This window comes from Bos indicus, chromosome 1 (genome assembly GCF_029378745.1).
Source record: "Bos indicus isolate NIAB-ARS_2022 breed Sahiwal x Tharparkar chromosome 1, NIAB-ARS_B.indTharparkar_mat_pri_1.0, whole genome shotgun sequence".
Lineage (NCBI taxonomy): Eukaryota > Metazoa > Chordata > Mammalia > Artiodactyla > Bovidae > Bos > Bos indicus.
Genome location: NC_091760.1, coordinates 144,607,874 through 144,622,555, shown reverse-complemented (window position 1 = coordinate 144,622,555; position 14,682 = coordinate 144,607,874). Strand labels below are relative to the sequence as shown.

Below are 14,682 nucleotides of genomic sequence, written 5' to 3'. Positions count from 1 at the left end.
GAAAGCAATAGAATGGGAAAGACTAGAGATCTCTTCAAGAAAATTAAAGATAGCAAGGAAACATTTCATGTAAGATGGGCTTAATAAAGAACAGAAAGGGTATGAATCTAACAGAAGCAGAAGATATTAAGAAGAGGTGGCAAGATATTAAGAAGAACAATACAAGAAAGATCTTAATGACCCAAATAACCACCATCAATTACCTAGAACCAGACATCCTGGAGTGTGAAGTCAAGTGGGCCTCAGGTAGCATTACTATGAACAAAGCTAGTGGAGGTGATGGAATTCCAGCTGAGCTATTTCAAATCCTAAAAGATGACGCTGTGAAAGTGCTGCACTCAATATGCCAGCAAACTTGGAAAACTCAGCAGTGGCCACAGGACTGGAAAAGGTCAGTTTTCATTCCAATCCCAAAGAAAGGCAATGCCAAAGAATGTTCAAACTACCACACAATTGCACTCATCTCACATGCTAGCAAAACAATGCTCAAAATTCTCCAAGCCAGGCTTCAGCAGTACGTGAACTGAGACTTCCAGATGTTCAAGCTGGATTTAGAAAAGGCAGAGGAACCAGAGTTCAAATTGCCAACATCCATAGAAGCAAGAGAATTCCAGAAAAACACCTATTTCTGCTTCATTGACTATGCTAAATAAAACCTTTGACTGTGTGTATCACAAAAAACTGTGGAAAATTCTTCAAGAGATTGGAATACCATACTACCTTACCTGCCTCCTGAGAAATCTGTGTGCAGGTCAAGAAGCAAGAGTTAGAACTGGACATGGAACAACAGACTGGTTCCAAATTGAGAAAGGAGTATGACAAGACTGTATACTGTCACCCTGCTTATTTGACTTCTATGCAGAGCACATCATGTGAAATGCCAAGCTGAATAGCACACAAGTTGGAATCAAGATTTCTGGGGGAAATATCAATAACCTCAGATATACAGATGACACCACCTTTACAGCAGAAAGTGAAAAGGAACTAAAGAGCCTCTTGATGAAAGTGAGAGCTGGCTGAAAACTCAACATTCAAAAAACTAAGATCATGGCATCTGGTCCCATCACTTCATGGCAAATATGGGGAAACAACGAGAGACTTATTTCCCTGGGCTCCAAAATCACTGCAGATGGTGACTGCAGCCATGAAATTAAAAGATGCTTGCTTCTTGGAGGAAAAGCTATGACAAACCTAGACAGCATATTAAAAAGCAGAGACATTGCTTTACAGACAAAGGTCTGTATAGTCAAAGCTATGGTTTTTCCAGTAGTCGTGTATGGATGTGAGAGTTGGACCATAAAGAAAGCTGAGTGCTGAAGAATTGATGCTTTTGAACTGTGGAGTTGAAGAAGACTCTTGAGAATCCCTTGGACAGCAAGTGTATAAAACCAGTCAATTCTAAAGGAAATCAGTCCTGAATATTCATTGGAAGGACAGATGGTGAAGCTGAAGCTCCAATACTTTGACCACCTGATGGGAAGCGCTGACTCAATAGAAAAGACCCCGATGCTGGGAAAGATTGAAGGCAGGAGGAGAAGGGGACGACAAATGATGAGATGGTTGGATGCCATCACCAACTCGATGGGCATGAGTTTGAGCAAGCTCCAGGGGTTGGTGATGGACAGGTAAGCCTGGTGTGCTACAGTCCATGGGATCGCAAAGGGTCGGACAAGACTGAGTGACTGAACTGAACTGAGTGCTGCGGCAGGAGGCCCAGGATGGAGGAAGGACAGAGGAGCCAGACTGGGCGGCGGGGCAGGGGGTGACCTAGGACTGGACTGGAAGACGGGGCCTGCCAGCCTGCCTTCCGCCTTCCGGCCACTCATTCATTCGTTCCTGAACAGTCGTGGAGTTCTCACGTCACCTAGCCCTGGAGGAACTGACTGGGTTCCTAGAGGGGGAAGGAGGGCGGGAGACTGACACCCAGCCCGCCTAGCCAGGCTCTCAGGGCGCAGGGGTGGGGCGGCCGGCGTGCGCCGGCGGAAGCTGGGCGCTTGGGGGCGCGGACGTTCTGTGCGACTTTGGGGGACAGCATTTAGCCTCCCTTCAGCCAGGCAAGTACTCCCGCAGCGGCCTTCGCCGCCCTCCTCCATGGGGCCTTCCCTGTCCTCAACTTGCCGGGTCTGGAGCCCCCGGCCTGCTACCCTCGGGGCCAGACGTGCACCCTTGCCTGGGAAGGGCTTAACTTTCGTGAGTCAGTGTCCACGCTTCGGTTCCCACAGCTCCTGGCCGAGGCAGTGGGAGGGGCCAGGGGCGGGGCCAGGGGCGGGGCCAGGCTGATCTCTGCCCGGGTCTCAGCCCACTACCCGCTCAGGGCCCAGAGCCTCCGAGGCGCGGCGGGAGCTTGGCTGGTGTTGGCCGGCCGCTCCGAGGGCTCCCGCGGCCCGAGGTCGCCCGTGCTCGGAGTTTTCCCGCCGCCCGAGACCTCCCTCTGGCTGCGGTCTCTAGCGCCCCGAGATCTCCGGGGCGGGCCGCGGTCTCCGCCCCCACCATGCGGCCGAGGAGGTGAGTGTGTGCGCGGCCGCGTCCTGTAGGTTCGCGGGACGGAGCGGAGGCGCGGCGCGGACGCGCGGCGCCGGGAAGCGAAGTTATCTCCGGGGACCAGTAGCCTGGCGGGGCAGCGGAGGCGGGGCGGCCTCGGGCTGGGCCGCGGCAGGTGCGGTTACGTGCGGGCGGGAGGGCGGCGAAGGACGGTGGCCTTGCGCGGGTGTATGCTCGGGCCGGGTCCCCGCCGAGGGAGGGAGAGCGGAGAGCTGAGAAGACGCAGCGACCCACGCTCACTTCCCCCCTTGCCCTCCCCCGTCCCAGCGGTTACCCAGAGGAAAGAAGGGCGTGACCGCGCTGTGCCAAAGTCGCTCATTTACTTCCAATGCGGGCTGGTGCCCACCGCCCCCGACGCCTGGATTGCCCCCCACTATCCGCCCTCTGCTCCCAACTCCCCCTCCACTTTTGGCCAAAACGCTGCCTTCAGGGAAGTCTTAGGGTAGGCAGCCTGTGCCCCACTTGATGAGATGGTGCGGTACCCCATCCCCAGGTGTCCTATCACACAACTCAGAAGCCCCCACTTCTTCCCCCCTCCTTCCACCCCCTTCCCCACTCCGTCCCGTCGGTCCCACCACTTAGTCTCCCTAGTTAGAAATGCAGGTAAAGATTATTCCCTCAAGAAAGGAAAATAAAAGTACTGGGATGTCACAGCCACCAGCCACCCTGCCTCTGAGTGTGCACTTTCTCCTATCTGACCCAGGGAGCTGTGGGCTGGGGCAGGGGCAGGGAGGCGACAGGTGAGGGGGTGGGAGCGGGGGCGGGCACAGCTGGGGCGTGCAGGGCGCAGAGGCTCCCAGACTGAAGGTGCCCGGAGCCTGGGAGCGCTGAGACACATCTGCTGGCCCCCAGGGCTGAGCTGCCCACAGGCTGGGTGGAGCCACCAGTTCTGGTTCCTGAATGACTGTTCCTTCAGAAGGTTGTCCTGGGGCTGCTCTGACCTTCCCTTGAGGCAAGCATCTTACATCCTGTCTTTCAAATTTCAAATGCTGGGAAAGTGGTTTTTTTTTTTCTGATTTTATACAGTTTCTTGGACCCCATCCATGCGAAGCCACACTACCAAGGGTCTGGTGACCCCTCTCAATACCCTTTATCTCACTCTCAAAATTCCTGTGAGGGGCGTTCTGTTAATACAGAGCTGGTCCCTGGCAGGGGCTTGCTGTGCTTGGCAGGGAGGTTGCGGTCCTGGCTCCTCTGCCTGAGTTCCTGGCTGCCCCAGGGACCCTGGGCTGATGGGCTGGCTGGTTGTGGATGTATTCCCATTTGGATGATGTGTGTAACCGGCTCTTGCCTAGTCTGGAAGAAGCGGGACTCACCTGGCTTTCTGGTTGTTTCTTCCCAGTCCTGGATTGTTCCTGCTGCTGCTCTGGGGCCTGCAAGCCGGTAAGTGCAGGAGGCGCTCTTGGGGAGGCTTCCAAGCCCTTCAGCGCTGAGCAGTAGGACCTGGGGCGGAGGCAGGTGTCAGTGGGGCCCTCCTCACAGGCCTGCCTGTTTTTCCAGGGGTCCTTATGAGAAAGCTGGGCCCCCAAGCCTGAGGTAATGTGTAGGACTGACAGCCACTAAGGGGAGCGCTCCACCAGCCCCCAAGGTTTTGTTTTGTTTCATGTTTGGGGCAAGCACAGTGCAGTTCCCCCCAAGTGTTTCAGAACCTCCACTTCCCAGAGGAGCCAGCAGCTGGGCTTCCTGTTTCTTGCAGCCCCTGTGCTCCCCAAAGCCACCAGCATCCAGGAGAGCATGAAATGGGGTGCAGCACCACAGTGGAGATCGAGGCCTTGTCCGGCCCTCCAGCCCGCAGAGGAATGGGCCAGGGCGCGTGGCCACTCTCCCTGCTGGCATTCCTATGGCTGGAACACCCCAGAGCCTCGCTGGGCCTGCACTGATGCAGCACAAGCAGTATCACAGTGATACTGAGAAGCTTATGCTTTCTTTGAAAACGTCTAAATTTTTTTTTAAACCTTTTTATTTTTAATTTGTTATAAAAATCCCAAGAAGTAGCAGAAACTGTGAGGAGCAGTCCCAGTGCCCCAGGGCCTGATCCTCCCAAGGCTGGTCTTCCACTTGATCCCAGGAAACCAGCCCTGGCCCTCCACTGGAGCTGTTCACCGCCAGGGTCCGAATGTTTACAATACTTTGGGTTCCCTGTGTGCTTCTTATTAACATATTCCTTTCCTACTGAGATGAATCACAATTGGAGTTTGAGTCTTGCAACTCAGCAGCTCCCCCCTCCACCCCCCATAGGGTGACGTCAAAGTTGGGGGTCAGGTGCAGAAGATGATTTCTGTTCTCTGTGGGTGGTTGCAGAGAGTCAAGAAGAAGTCCGAGCGATGGTGGGCAGCGATGTCCAGCTCCGCTGCATTTACCCTGAAAAAAACAGCTTTGATTTAAACGACCTTTACGTTTACTGGCAAATCAGCATGGCGGGCAAAGGGAATGTCGACTCCGTGGTGACCTACCACCTGTCCGGAAACAGCTCTGCCAGCCACGGTGATAACCACTACAAGGACCGGGCTCGGCTGTCCTTGGACAGCATGAAGCAGGGCGACTTCTCTCTGCACCTGCGCAACGTCACCCCCCAGGATGAGCAGAAGTTCAACTGCCTGGTGTTTCGGAAGTCCTTGGAATTAAAAAAGATTTTGGAAGTTGCGGTCACGCTGCACGTGGCAGGTAAGACAGAGGAAGCGGCCAAGCTGATTTCATCCCAGCCTTATGTCCAGGAAGAAGTGTCAGTAAGTGACAGCCGTTTCCTGTGGCTCTTTCACCTGTGTGTTCCCTTAAAGAAAACCCCGATCCCTCTGTGGTCTGGTGTTTAACTTTGTGTACAGCTAAAGGCAGCAAAGATCATTCAACTCCTGAGACTGTTTTCCAGTATCCGAGGCTGCCTGCTTCCATATGGGAGCTCCCCATCTTGCTGTCTTTGCTTTGAACTCTCCAGCTCAACCCAGTCTAGACTCTTTTACATAATTCACTTATTTTATTTTCAGCTGCACTAGGTCTTCATTGCTGCACGCGAGCTTTCTGTAGTTGTGGCAAACAGAGGGTCCTCTCTAGTTGTGCTGTGCGGCCTCTCATTGTGGCGGCTTCTCTTGTTGTGGAGCATGGGTTCCAGGGCATGTGGGCCCAGTAGCTGCAGCTCAGTGATGGGCTCAGTAGTTGAGGCTCCAAGCTCAACAGCACAGGCTTAGTAGTTGCGGTTCACAGGCTACGTTGCTGTGCAGCATGTGGGATCCTCCGTGATCAGGGATCAAACCTGCGTCTCCTGGAATGGCAGGCAGATTCTTTACCACTGAGCCACCAAGGAAGCCTCTCAAACTAGGTTTTTTGATGAAATAAGAAACCAGTGCTGTAAGGTACTAAATGAGGTCAGGAGAGTCAGAAAATGAAAGCGTCTCCAGCAGGCTGCTCAGGGCATCCTTCAGTGGACACGGGGGATCGCCAGCTGTCTGTGTCAGTAGACTCAAATGAGGCCAGCCCCATTGGGGCAGGAAGTGGGCACTGCTCACTGCTCACCAGACTCAGCAGCCTTCTTATTGACCTGGGGGTGGCTCCTGGGCAGAACGGAGCCTGTGCTGCTGACGAGACCACAGTTTTGGTCCTGCCCCTGCTCCAGCATCACGGGCTCAATGGCTGCCTCCCCCCTGCCCTGGCCCTTGGCATGTGTCCCCCCTTTTCTGACCTTCAGGACCTGGCACCCCTCAGCCCATGTCTCTCCCTGCAGCAAACTACAGCATGCCTGTGGTCAGCGGCCCGTCCCAGGACGAGGAGCTCACCTTCACGTGCACGTCTACCAACGGCTACCCGCGGCCAAATGTGTACTGGATCAACAAGACGGACAACAGCGTGCTGGACAGCGCCCTGCAGAATAACACGGTGTCCCTGAACGCGCGGGGCCTGTATGATGTGGTCAGTGTCCTGAGAATCGGGCGAACCCCCCATGTCAACGTGGGCTGCTGCATTGAGAATGTGCTGCTACACCAGAACCTGACGAGCGGCCAGACAGGTGAGGTCCCAGGGGACCCCACGGGGCTGCATGCTGACCCCAACCCAAGGCCGGGCCGGGGGTGACTGGGCAGGAGACAAAGCCCCTGTGAGGAGACTGGGCAGCAGCGTCAGAGGCGGGGCAGGGAGGGCAGGTGAGAGTGTCACCATGCTGAGGGCAGGAGCTGGCTTGTGCTCAGGGGTCAGTTTTGGTGACCCATTTCACAGATGGGGGACTGAGGCTCTGAAAATCTCAAAAGCCACAGAAAGAGGCAGCAGAAGCACTGGGATGGAAGCCCCATCCAGCATGGCTCCCTTCCACACTCTTTGGACATATGCCCCCTAAGAAGCCAGAACAACTCTACCAGCGGGTCCAGCTGGGCCCAGCCACTGCCCAAGGCCCCCCGTAAAAGGGTGCAGGCGGGTGACTCCTTTGTAAAAGCCATAGGCTCTCTGGGTCTGTGAGTCCCTGTTAGCAGGGTTGAGATGCTGGGGAAGGAGGGCGGGAGCTGGGGGATGGGGTCCAGACCTGCCTGGTACCAAGAGCATCCTGGTTGCCGGGAGTGTCTGGCCCGGGCATTCTCCTGGAATACAGATGCAGCCCTGTGGCTCAGCAGTCACAGTCCTCTGGCTGCACTAAAGGCCTCCTCTGACTCTGCGTCCCAGCAGGATAGTTGGAGGCAGAGGAGGGGGGATGGGAGGAGAGCAGGAGGGTCTCCTGGGGTCGTGGTCTCAGCCTGGCTGCTCCGGGAACAACTGGGAACCCCTGTGCCCCCTCATCACGTGCCCACACTCTCTGAATCAGCACCTCTGGAATGTGTTGAAAAGCTTCTGGGTGGTTCTAAGGCACATGGGGGGCCTCGCCACTGTCTGGTTTGTAGCTTCTCCAGGTTTGGGAAACATGGGGCACTTGTCACAAGCTGCCTGGGGAGGGTGTTGCCTGTCAGCCCCTGAGAACCACTCCCCAAGAGGCACCATGGTGGGGCACTGGGACAGGGGGCTGGCCCCCTCGTGCACTTCCAACAGATTCGGAGTGGTGCAGCCGCCGTGGAAAACGGTCTGCTGGTTCCTTAAAAAACTAAACACAGGATCAGCAGTGACCCAGCAGGTCCACACACCTGGGTGTGTGGCCAAGGGCTCTGGAAGCGAGACTCAGACAAATACTTGTATGTGAATGTTCACAGCAGCTTATTCACAGTAACCAAAAGGTGGGGACGCCCAGGAGTCCGTAGGTGGACAGAGGGGTGAGCACAGAGTGTCCATCCACAAGGTATAGCGTCACTCAGCCACGAAAAGGAGCAAAGCTCTGAGGTTGCTGCAGCACGGGTGAGCAAATGATGTTCAGTGGGAGAAGCCAGACGGAACAGTCCTCATAGCGTATGGCTCCACTGGTACAAAATGTCCAGAATAGGTAAACCCAAACAGACTAATCTAATGTAGATTAGAGTTTGCCGGGGGCGGGGAGGGGGAAGGGCTTCCCAGGCGGTGCAGTGGTAATGCAGGAGACCCAAAAGACTTGGGTTCGATCCCTGGGTCGGAAAGATCCCCTGGAGAAGGGAATGGCAACCCACTCCAGTATTCTTGCCTGGAGAATTTCATGGACAGAGGATCCTGCAGGCTATAGTCCACAGGGTTGCAAAAAGTCAGACACAACTTAGTGACTCAACATGCACGCATGCCCGGGGTAGGGGGTGGGGAGTGACTGCTGGGGGGCAGAGGGTTTCCCTTTGTGGCATGAAAAGTTCTGGAATCAGATAACAGTCATGGCTGCATGAACTTTTAAATTAGTAAAGGCCACTGAATGGTTATAAAATGGTTCATTTTGTTATGTAAATTTCACCATTTTTTTTTAAGCCAGCAATTAAGCTAGAAAGAATTAAAGTTTAAAAAGCCAGGAAGACTTATGCTTCCTTCCACTCCATCCCCAGGTGTGAACCTCTAGGAAGCACTGGGGTTACAGGTCTCACCAGTGGGCTGAGGAGAAGGGGCGTCCCAAGAAGAGATGAAGGCTTACCTGGAAGAGGAAATCTTTGTCTCCGTCAGCTTTATAGCTTAAAAACCATCAAGTGCCTCTAGGAAGTCTTGTTGGATCAGTGCTTCTCTTAGCGCCCAGTCCTTCAGGATGAAAAAACCCCCCTTTCCTCCCTGTCTATAAGCCCTGCGTGATTTTCCTCTCCTGCAGAAACGTTCACGGGAACCAAGGACAGCATCACAGAGGACCCAGTCGATGGCAGCCCCAGCGGGAAACACCAGCAGGTTTTTAGCGTCCTTGCCGTGCTGGCCGTGATCGTGCTCCTGGCTCTCGCCACGGGCTGGCTGTGCAGGAGCAGGTGTCCACCCAAAAGCTACACAGGTATGGGGACACCTGTGCTGTGGACAGCACACTTTTGTGTTGTTGGGATGTGGGGCCGCCTTTCCCGAGATGTTTACAAGCTCTGAGAGGTGTCGCTTTCATGGGACACGCAGTGTAACCACACTAACGAGAGTGAACGTAGTAGCTGCAGCACGCTCCTGGGTGTGATCTCAGCCTCCAAGATCCTGACACTGCCCGCCCCGGAAGGGAAGGCCAGTCTCCTAGGTTTGGGGGAGGATGGAGGACTCTACTAATGTGGAAGTCAGGTCGCAGTGCCCCTGTGGAGGCTGAGCTGCCTTCCAGTCCCTTCAAGGCCTTCTGTCCAGTTCTGGCCAAACTCAGACAGATACAGAAAGTCTGGGGTTTGGCTACGTGAAACGAAGCAGGGCTCACAGTGGGAGCGGGAAAGCCAAGACTGTGGGCCCTGGAAGCACCCAGGGGTCAGCGAGAGGGGCTGACGGCTGACCTGGGCCCAGCACAGTCTCCCCAGGTCAGCCTGGAGGTGGAGGTCAGCGGGCATCCCCAGAGGTCCTATTAACAGAGTCAGGACCCGCTGAGACCCCCCAGAGAGTAAGGAAGGGGAGCGCTGTTGGACTCAGGACCCAACTCATGGTGGGAGGCCCGCCTGACGAGAGGGGTTTCCACCTGTGGCCCTGGGGTGTGCCCCTGGCTGCCAGCTTCCACCTCTTAGAGACGTCACCTAGCGCCCTGGAACCGAGGCCGTGAAAGCCCCCAAGCCTCTCCAGGTGCTTCCCACCTGACCTCCTACAAAGTCTCGTCCTGGGACTCAGGGTGGCCTGCAAAGCCCCTCACCCGAGCAGGAAGCCAGAGGAGGGTTGAGTGGAGGGGGTACTGAGCATGGGGCCCTTGGGGTCTTCAGAGAGGCCTTGCTTCACTACCCCACCCTGAGCATTTATGCTTAATTCCCGCAGGTGCCCAGGTTGCAAGGCCAGAGCTAGCTCTCGCAGGTGAGTTTGCCGGGAGGGAAGGAGACGCGTGGAGGAAGCTCGGGTCACTCAGGCAGGGTGGCTGGGTGCTTGGCTCTCTGCACGAGCATGGCTCAATGCCCAGGGAGTAGGTGCTTTCAGTGCACAGCTGGTGAAACCCCAAGTGGAGGCCTTCCCTCCTGGCATGCTGCCCTGTCCTCTGCTGACTCTGGGACTTTCCAAATGTTCGCAGGAGCAGAGAGGCTGGAGCATGATGCCCCTGCTCCACACCCTGTCTCCGTTCCCCTGGTCTCCCTCCATCACAGCCCTCGGGGTGGGGCTCTCCAGCAAGTCCAGACCCTTTGTACAGACGAGCACCTCACAGTTCCCACGCAAACGTCACGTGGCTCCTGCCCCGCTCTGGGAAAGTATCACATACAGGGCCTTGGGTTTCGGTTTCCCCCTGATAGGTGCCTCGGGCTGCCAGGGCCTTTGGGGTCCCGCCAGCCAGCTCCATGCCTGAAGCCAGTGGCCTCACCTCTCTGAACCCCATTCCCCCTCAACCGCCCTTGAGAAGGGTTGTCAGGGGAGGGTGAGCACAACCCACACGACGTGCCTGCCCACCTGTTCACCCAGGTGATTCCCGGCCCGCAGCTGCCTGGTACCGCAGCAGATTCACTCCGGAGGCCTGTCCCCGAGGCCCATCCTGGAGGATGCGGGACGCAGCTTGCTGAGGAATCCGGGCCCGCAGACCTGAGAGTCCAGTGTGCACTGCCTGCAGCCGTTCTCAACCCTGCTTTCACCGTGCTGGGCCCTGAGAAGACTAGTCTCTGCCACCGAAATGAGTGGACTCCAGGCTCACGCCCTCTCTCCTCTTTCCTTCCAAGAGCACGTGTGATGAGGGACCCCCCAGGACGAGGCCAGGGCTCCCAGGAGATGCCGCCAGCTGGGACGTCGGATGGCAGCTCAAGAACTGACTCGGACAGGCCGGGCAGAGTGGACTATCTCCTCCAGAAGCTCGGGACTGCATGGACACTGGCCTCCTGGCATTGGGGGAGCATGAAAGGCACCCTTGAAAGGACCACGCTGATCCCGGGAGCACGTGCCAGCTGCTGCCCTGATCCCAGTGAACCTTTCAAAAGTTTGGCATGGTGGCTCCCCAGGGCTACACATGCCCCCAAGTAGGTGGGCCCCCCACCTTTGCCACCAAACACAGAACAAGAGAAGGGCCATGACAGCTCCTTCCTGCCACCAGCTCCGGACCCGACTCGCTGTGGGATGAACTCCTGAAGCTGGAGGAAGAATGTCTGCTCCAGGAAGAGGTGTGCGAGAGCCCTCTCTTCCAGATGACCCGTGCTGGGCAGTGGTCGCTCCAGACGCAACGGCCACTCCCTGGGTCTGCGTGTGAGGCTCCCACCCCACTTCCAGCCCAATGGCCCCGTGTCTGTGTGTGTGTCCTGAAGCACAAAACAGGAAACACTGGAAAGCCCCCCTGAATTCACGTCTCTCCAGGATGCTGACTGGGAGGAAAACCCAACCTCCTTTGTTTTGGTCAGAAGCTAGTTTTCCCTCCTCAAAAGCACGTGGAATTTTAGGAGAAGCTCTGTGCTGGGCGGAGCAGCTGGACAGGGCAGCCAAGGGCTTGGACTCTACGGCAGGGGACACCTGGGCAGGTCTGGGACGAGCATTTCCAGTGGACACCAGTGTGGACAGGTGACCGTCATGGTCCTTCACTGTGGGGCCATGAGTGGACAGAGGGTGACCTCCCGGCCACGGCAGCTTTTCTTCAAACACAGCAGACATTTCCTCAAATCTCGCTGGGCAGCCCCTGCTAGCCTCTCACCATTGCCTGTGCCCCCACCTGCCTCCCCTGAGAAACTGCAGGGTCATGGCAGCAACCTTGCCTCAACCAGGGGGTCCCTGGAGCCCACCAGGCCCACTGAGTGACCAGAGTGGAGCCATGGCCAAGTCCGGGGGCAGGCAGCCTGATGCCCTGCCCCCGCCCAGGTGGTTTCCATGTTAATTCCGGGACTGCATCCAGCAGTTCAGTGTTCCCAGCAGGTTCTGTGACGGAGTCTGCCAGGTTGCCTGGTGGGCGCCTCCCCCGCGCCACAGGAAATGGGCCTGTCGCCCTGTGGTTATTCAGCACCAACGGGCATGTGAGACCTGCACCTCCCAGACCCAGACTTGCAGCAAACTCAACAAGGCGGCTTGGCGTGGATTCTAAGCCAACAGTGTTTCAAGAATCCTGCATGTGTTTGTACCAAAAGCCCTCACATGGCCTGTACGTGAGTGTGATGTGGGATCCACACAGACTTTTAACATGAAAGCATTAGAAGGCATGTGTGGTTCCTCAGAGAATGACAGAAAGGTGACTCACGGCATCTCGAGCAAGAAGCCGGAGCGGCAGGTGGGGCCGGGCAGGTGGGAGCAACCGAGTGGATATGGGCAGATGGGCGTGGCCTGTCCACAGTGACTGTGCTGTGACGCCAGGACAGGGACCCAGGAGGGCTGCTCCACCACCCTGCCGGAGGCCTGGCCAGCAGACCCTGAGCAGCCCCTGGCTGGAGGGGTAGGGAGGGGGCATCTCAGCCTGGCAGGATGGTGCAGCTGCAGGGAGACCGAGCCTGGTTCCAGGTTTCCAATCAGAAGCAGTTTCATTCTTGGGGAAGCGGCAGGGCTGGCTCTCTGGCTCAGGCCCACTTGACACCCTGGCCCGGGAGGGCCCCTAGGGACTCTCTCCCACTTGCTTGTGGGCTCTGCCTTGGCCCTGGCCTTCCCGAAGCTGAGGCCACGCCCTCCAGGCTCCGTGCCAAAGTCATCATCTTCTGGCTGGGCTCCGACCGACCCTCCTGGCTGCCTCCGGGCCTCTGGGGCCACAGCAGTGCCCTCTCTGTCCAGCTCGCACAGGTCACCCCGGCCAGTTCACCCTGGGGCCTCTGCTTGCGTCTTAAGCTGTATTATGGATAGCATGTGAGTGCCGAGTTTTGACATTTTTGGAAGCCTGGTTCCAGAGAATATAAGCTCTTGGCATGCCTGGGTCCAGACACTTTGGTCAGCATGCGGACCAACTCAGTCCACTTGGCCAGTCCTGACTGCGGTGGGGGACCCGGCCCCTGCCCTTCCAGAGTGGCCCCATCTCCCGGGGGACATGGGTCAGTGTGGAGGCATTTGGTCACTCTTGGGGGTTCCTACTGATGGTGGGGGGGTACTTCTCAACGTCCCACACAGATGGGGTCCTGCCCAGAGGTCAGTAGCCAAGACCGAGGATCCCCATGTCACCTTTCCTCGCAGGGCAGGACAGCAGAGCTGCTGTCGGGGTCCCCACCTGCATGGGGTACAGGAGAGGTGACTGATGGTTCACATTCCAGGTCAGGGGCTGGGCACAAGTCCGGTGCTGGCATTGCCGTGGGTGGAGGCCACAGGCTGCAGGAGTCTGGTCTCTGGGAGCCTGTGGCCCCTGCCCCCTCTTCCCTGCACAGAGCGGATGTGCAGTGAACACCTGTCAGGGAGGTGGAGCCCGCTGATAGGGGGAGGCTCGTTGAGAGGGCAGAGGGCAGAAGGGAAGCTGCGTGACCAGCACGCCCCAGTTTCCTTTCCCACAAAGCAGGCAGCTGGAGCCTGGTTCTGCCTCCCCGGGCCCTGCAGCTTGGACGCTCTCCGTGACTGCAGCTCCCACCCTGGGAAGGGCAGCCTCAGGAGAGGGCCACCCTGCTCTGCCAGTGCCCATGAGGCCCGGGTGCTATGACACTGGCTGCTGGTTGGGCCGGAAGCTGGCAGGCGGCTCAGGACAATGCCGAACAGGCATATCCTGTCTGCATCTCCTTCCAAGTCCCGGCTTCTCAGAAAGAGGGCTTCTCAGAAAGAGGCCATTTCCAGTCAGAAGGCGCTCACCTGGGACCATTCCGTCCTTGGTGACTGGCGCCCGTGCCCACGCTGGCCCAGCCCAAAGATAGTCCCCCCAGCGTGGTCTGCCCTGTGTTCCCCACTCTCATCAGGCCCACCGGCCACTGCTAACCGCCCGTCTGCTGCATTCCTGAATGTTCTCCAGCCCTGACTCAGCACCCGCCCCCGCCACAATCCCCAGCTGCCCAGGGCTCCTTCCTGACTCCCGAGTCCCATGGGGAGAGCCTCCTTCGTTACTAGTAAACACGGCATACTTTCCTCGAATCCGTGTTGATTCTGCCGTCATCAGGGAGAAGTGAGAAACAGCGGCAGGGTAGGGCAGCTCCAGTGGGGTGAGGGTGTGGGGAAGGCTGGACCTTGTCCAGGGGCTTTAATGTCAGGAATTCAGGGGCTTGTGTCAGTGACCCCCGGGCTCAGCCTGAGCTCCTGGGAGGGGTTTCTGCCACTGCTGCTGTTGGGAGGGCACAGTGCACACTTCCTGGGGGGTGGGGGGTGGGGGCTTGGGTCCCCACGAGACCCCCATGAACAGGCCCCAATGCCCAGGAGCTGTGCAGGCCCTGGCCAGCCACCCCGTGTCAGGAACAGAACCTCGGCCACACCACCTTCCAAGTCTCCTAAGGACTCGGATAGATCTGGGTCTTGGTGGTGTGACCCTAAGGGCAGGGTGTGCCCCAGGCAGTAACTGGCCAGGATCCTCCTCTCCTCTGCCGCCCACCCTCCTCACCGTGCAGTCTCCACGCCCTCACAGTGTCCTGGAGCCTGAGCTCACCCCGCCCCCGCCCCCTGAGGGCGATTCATCCCCAGGTTGCACGTGCTGAGGCTGCTGGGAGTGGGCCGACCAGGAAGGGGGGAACTGCCACACCGGGGCCCAGGCTGGGGGAGGGAGTGGTCTCCCCAAGGCAGGGGGCTGCAATCAGAGAGGCAGGGGAGGACCCGGGGCATAGCCGGTCCACAGAAGGAGAGGGTCTGGAGGGAGCGGCT

At 57.6% G+C, this 14,682-nt stretch overlaps 1 protein-coding gene across 5 annotated transcripts; it reads left to right on the top strand.

Annotated features, from left to right (window-relative positions):
- Positions 1–2,303: 2,303 nt before the first annotated feature.
- On the top strand, positions 2,304–13,965 carry ICOSLG (inducible T cell costimulator ligand). Of its 5 annotated transcripts, none has more exons than XM_070795646.1 (7): positions 2,304–2,505; positions 3,884–3,924; positions 4,843–5,205; positions 6,257–6,538; positions 8,699–8,869; positions 9,802–9,837; positions 10,049–10,400. In XM_070795646.1, the coding sequence occupies exons 1-7, from the start codon at positions 2,492–2,494 to the stop codon at positions 10,339–10,341; spliced, it is 1,200 nt and encodes a 399-aa protein (XP_070651747.1). In that variant the 5' UTR covers positions 2,304–2,491; the 3' UTR covers positions 10,342–10,400. The 5 variants fall into 5 exon arrangements, with proteins under 5 accessions (XP_070651747.1, XP_070651750.1, XP_019819067.2 ...); XM_070795649.1 differs by lacking the exon at positions 10,049–10,400 and adding an exon at positions 10,450–10,676 and having other exon boundaries at positions 2,305–2,505; XM_019963508.2 differs by lacking the exon at positions 10,049–10,400 and adding an exon at positions 10,432–10,676 and having other exon boundaries at positions 2,305–2,505.
- The last annotated feature ends 717 nt before the right edge of the window (positions 13,966–14,682 follow it).

What these genes read in the sequence shown, in the direction of transcription:
- ICOSLG (XM_070795646.1), top strand. An exon ending in GCTCTGGGGCCTGCAAGCCG is followed by an intron (nt 3,925 to 4,842) that starts GTAAGTGCAGGA and finishes GGGTGGTTGCAG; the next exon opens with AGAGTCAAGAAGAAGTCCGA. An exon ending in CCTGACGAGCGGCCAGACAG is followed by an intron (nt 6,539 to 8,698) that starts GTGAGGTCCCAG and finishes CCTCTCCTGCAG; the next exon opens with AAACGTTCACGGGAACCAAG.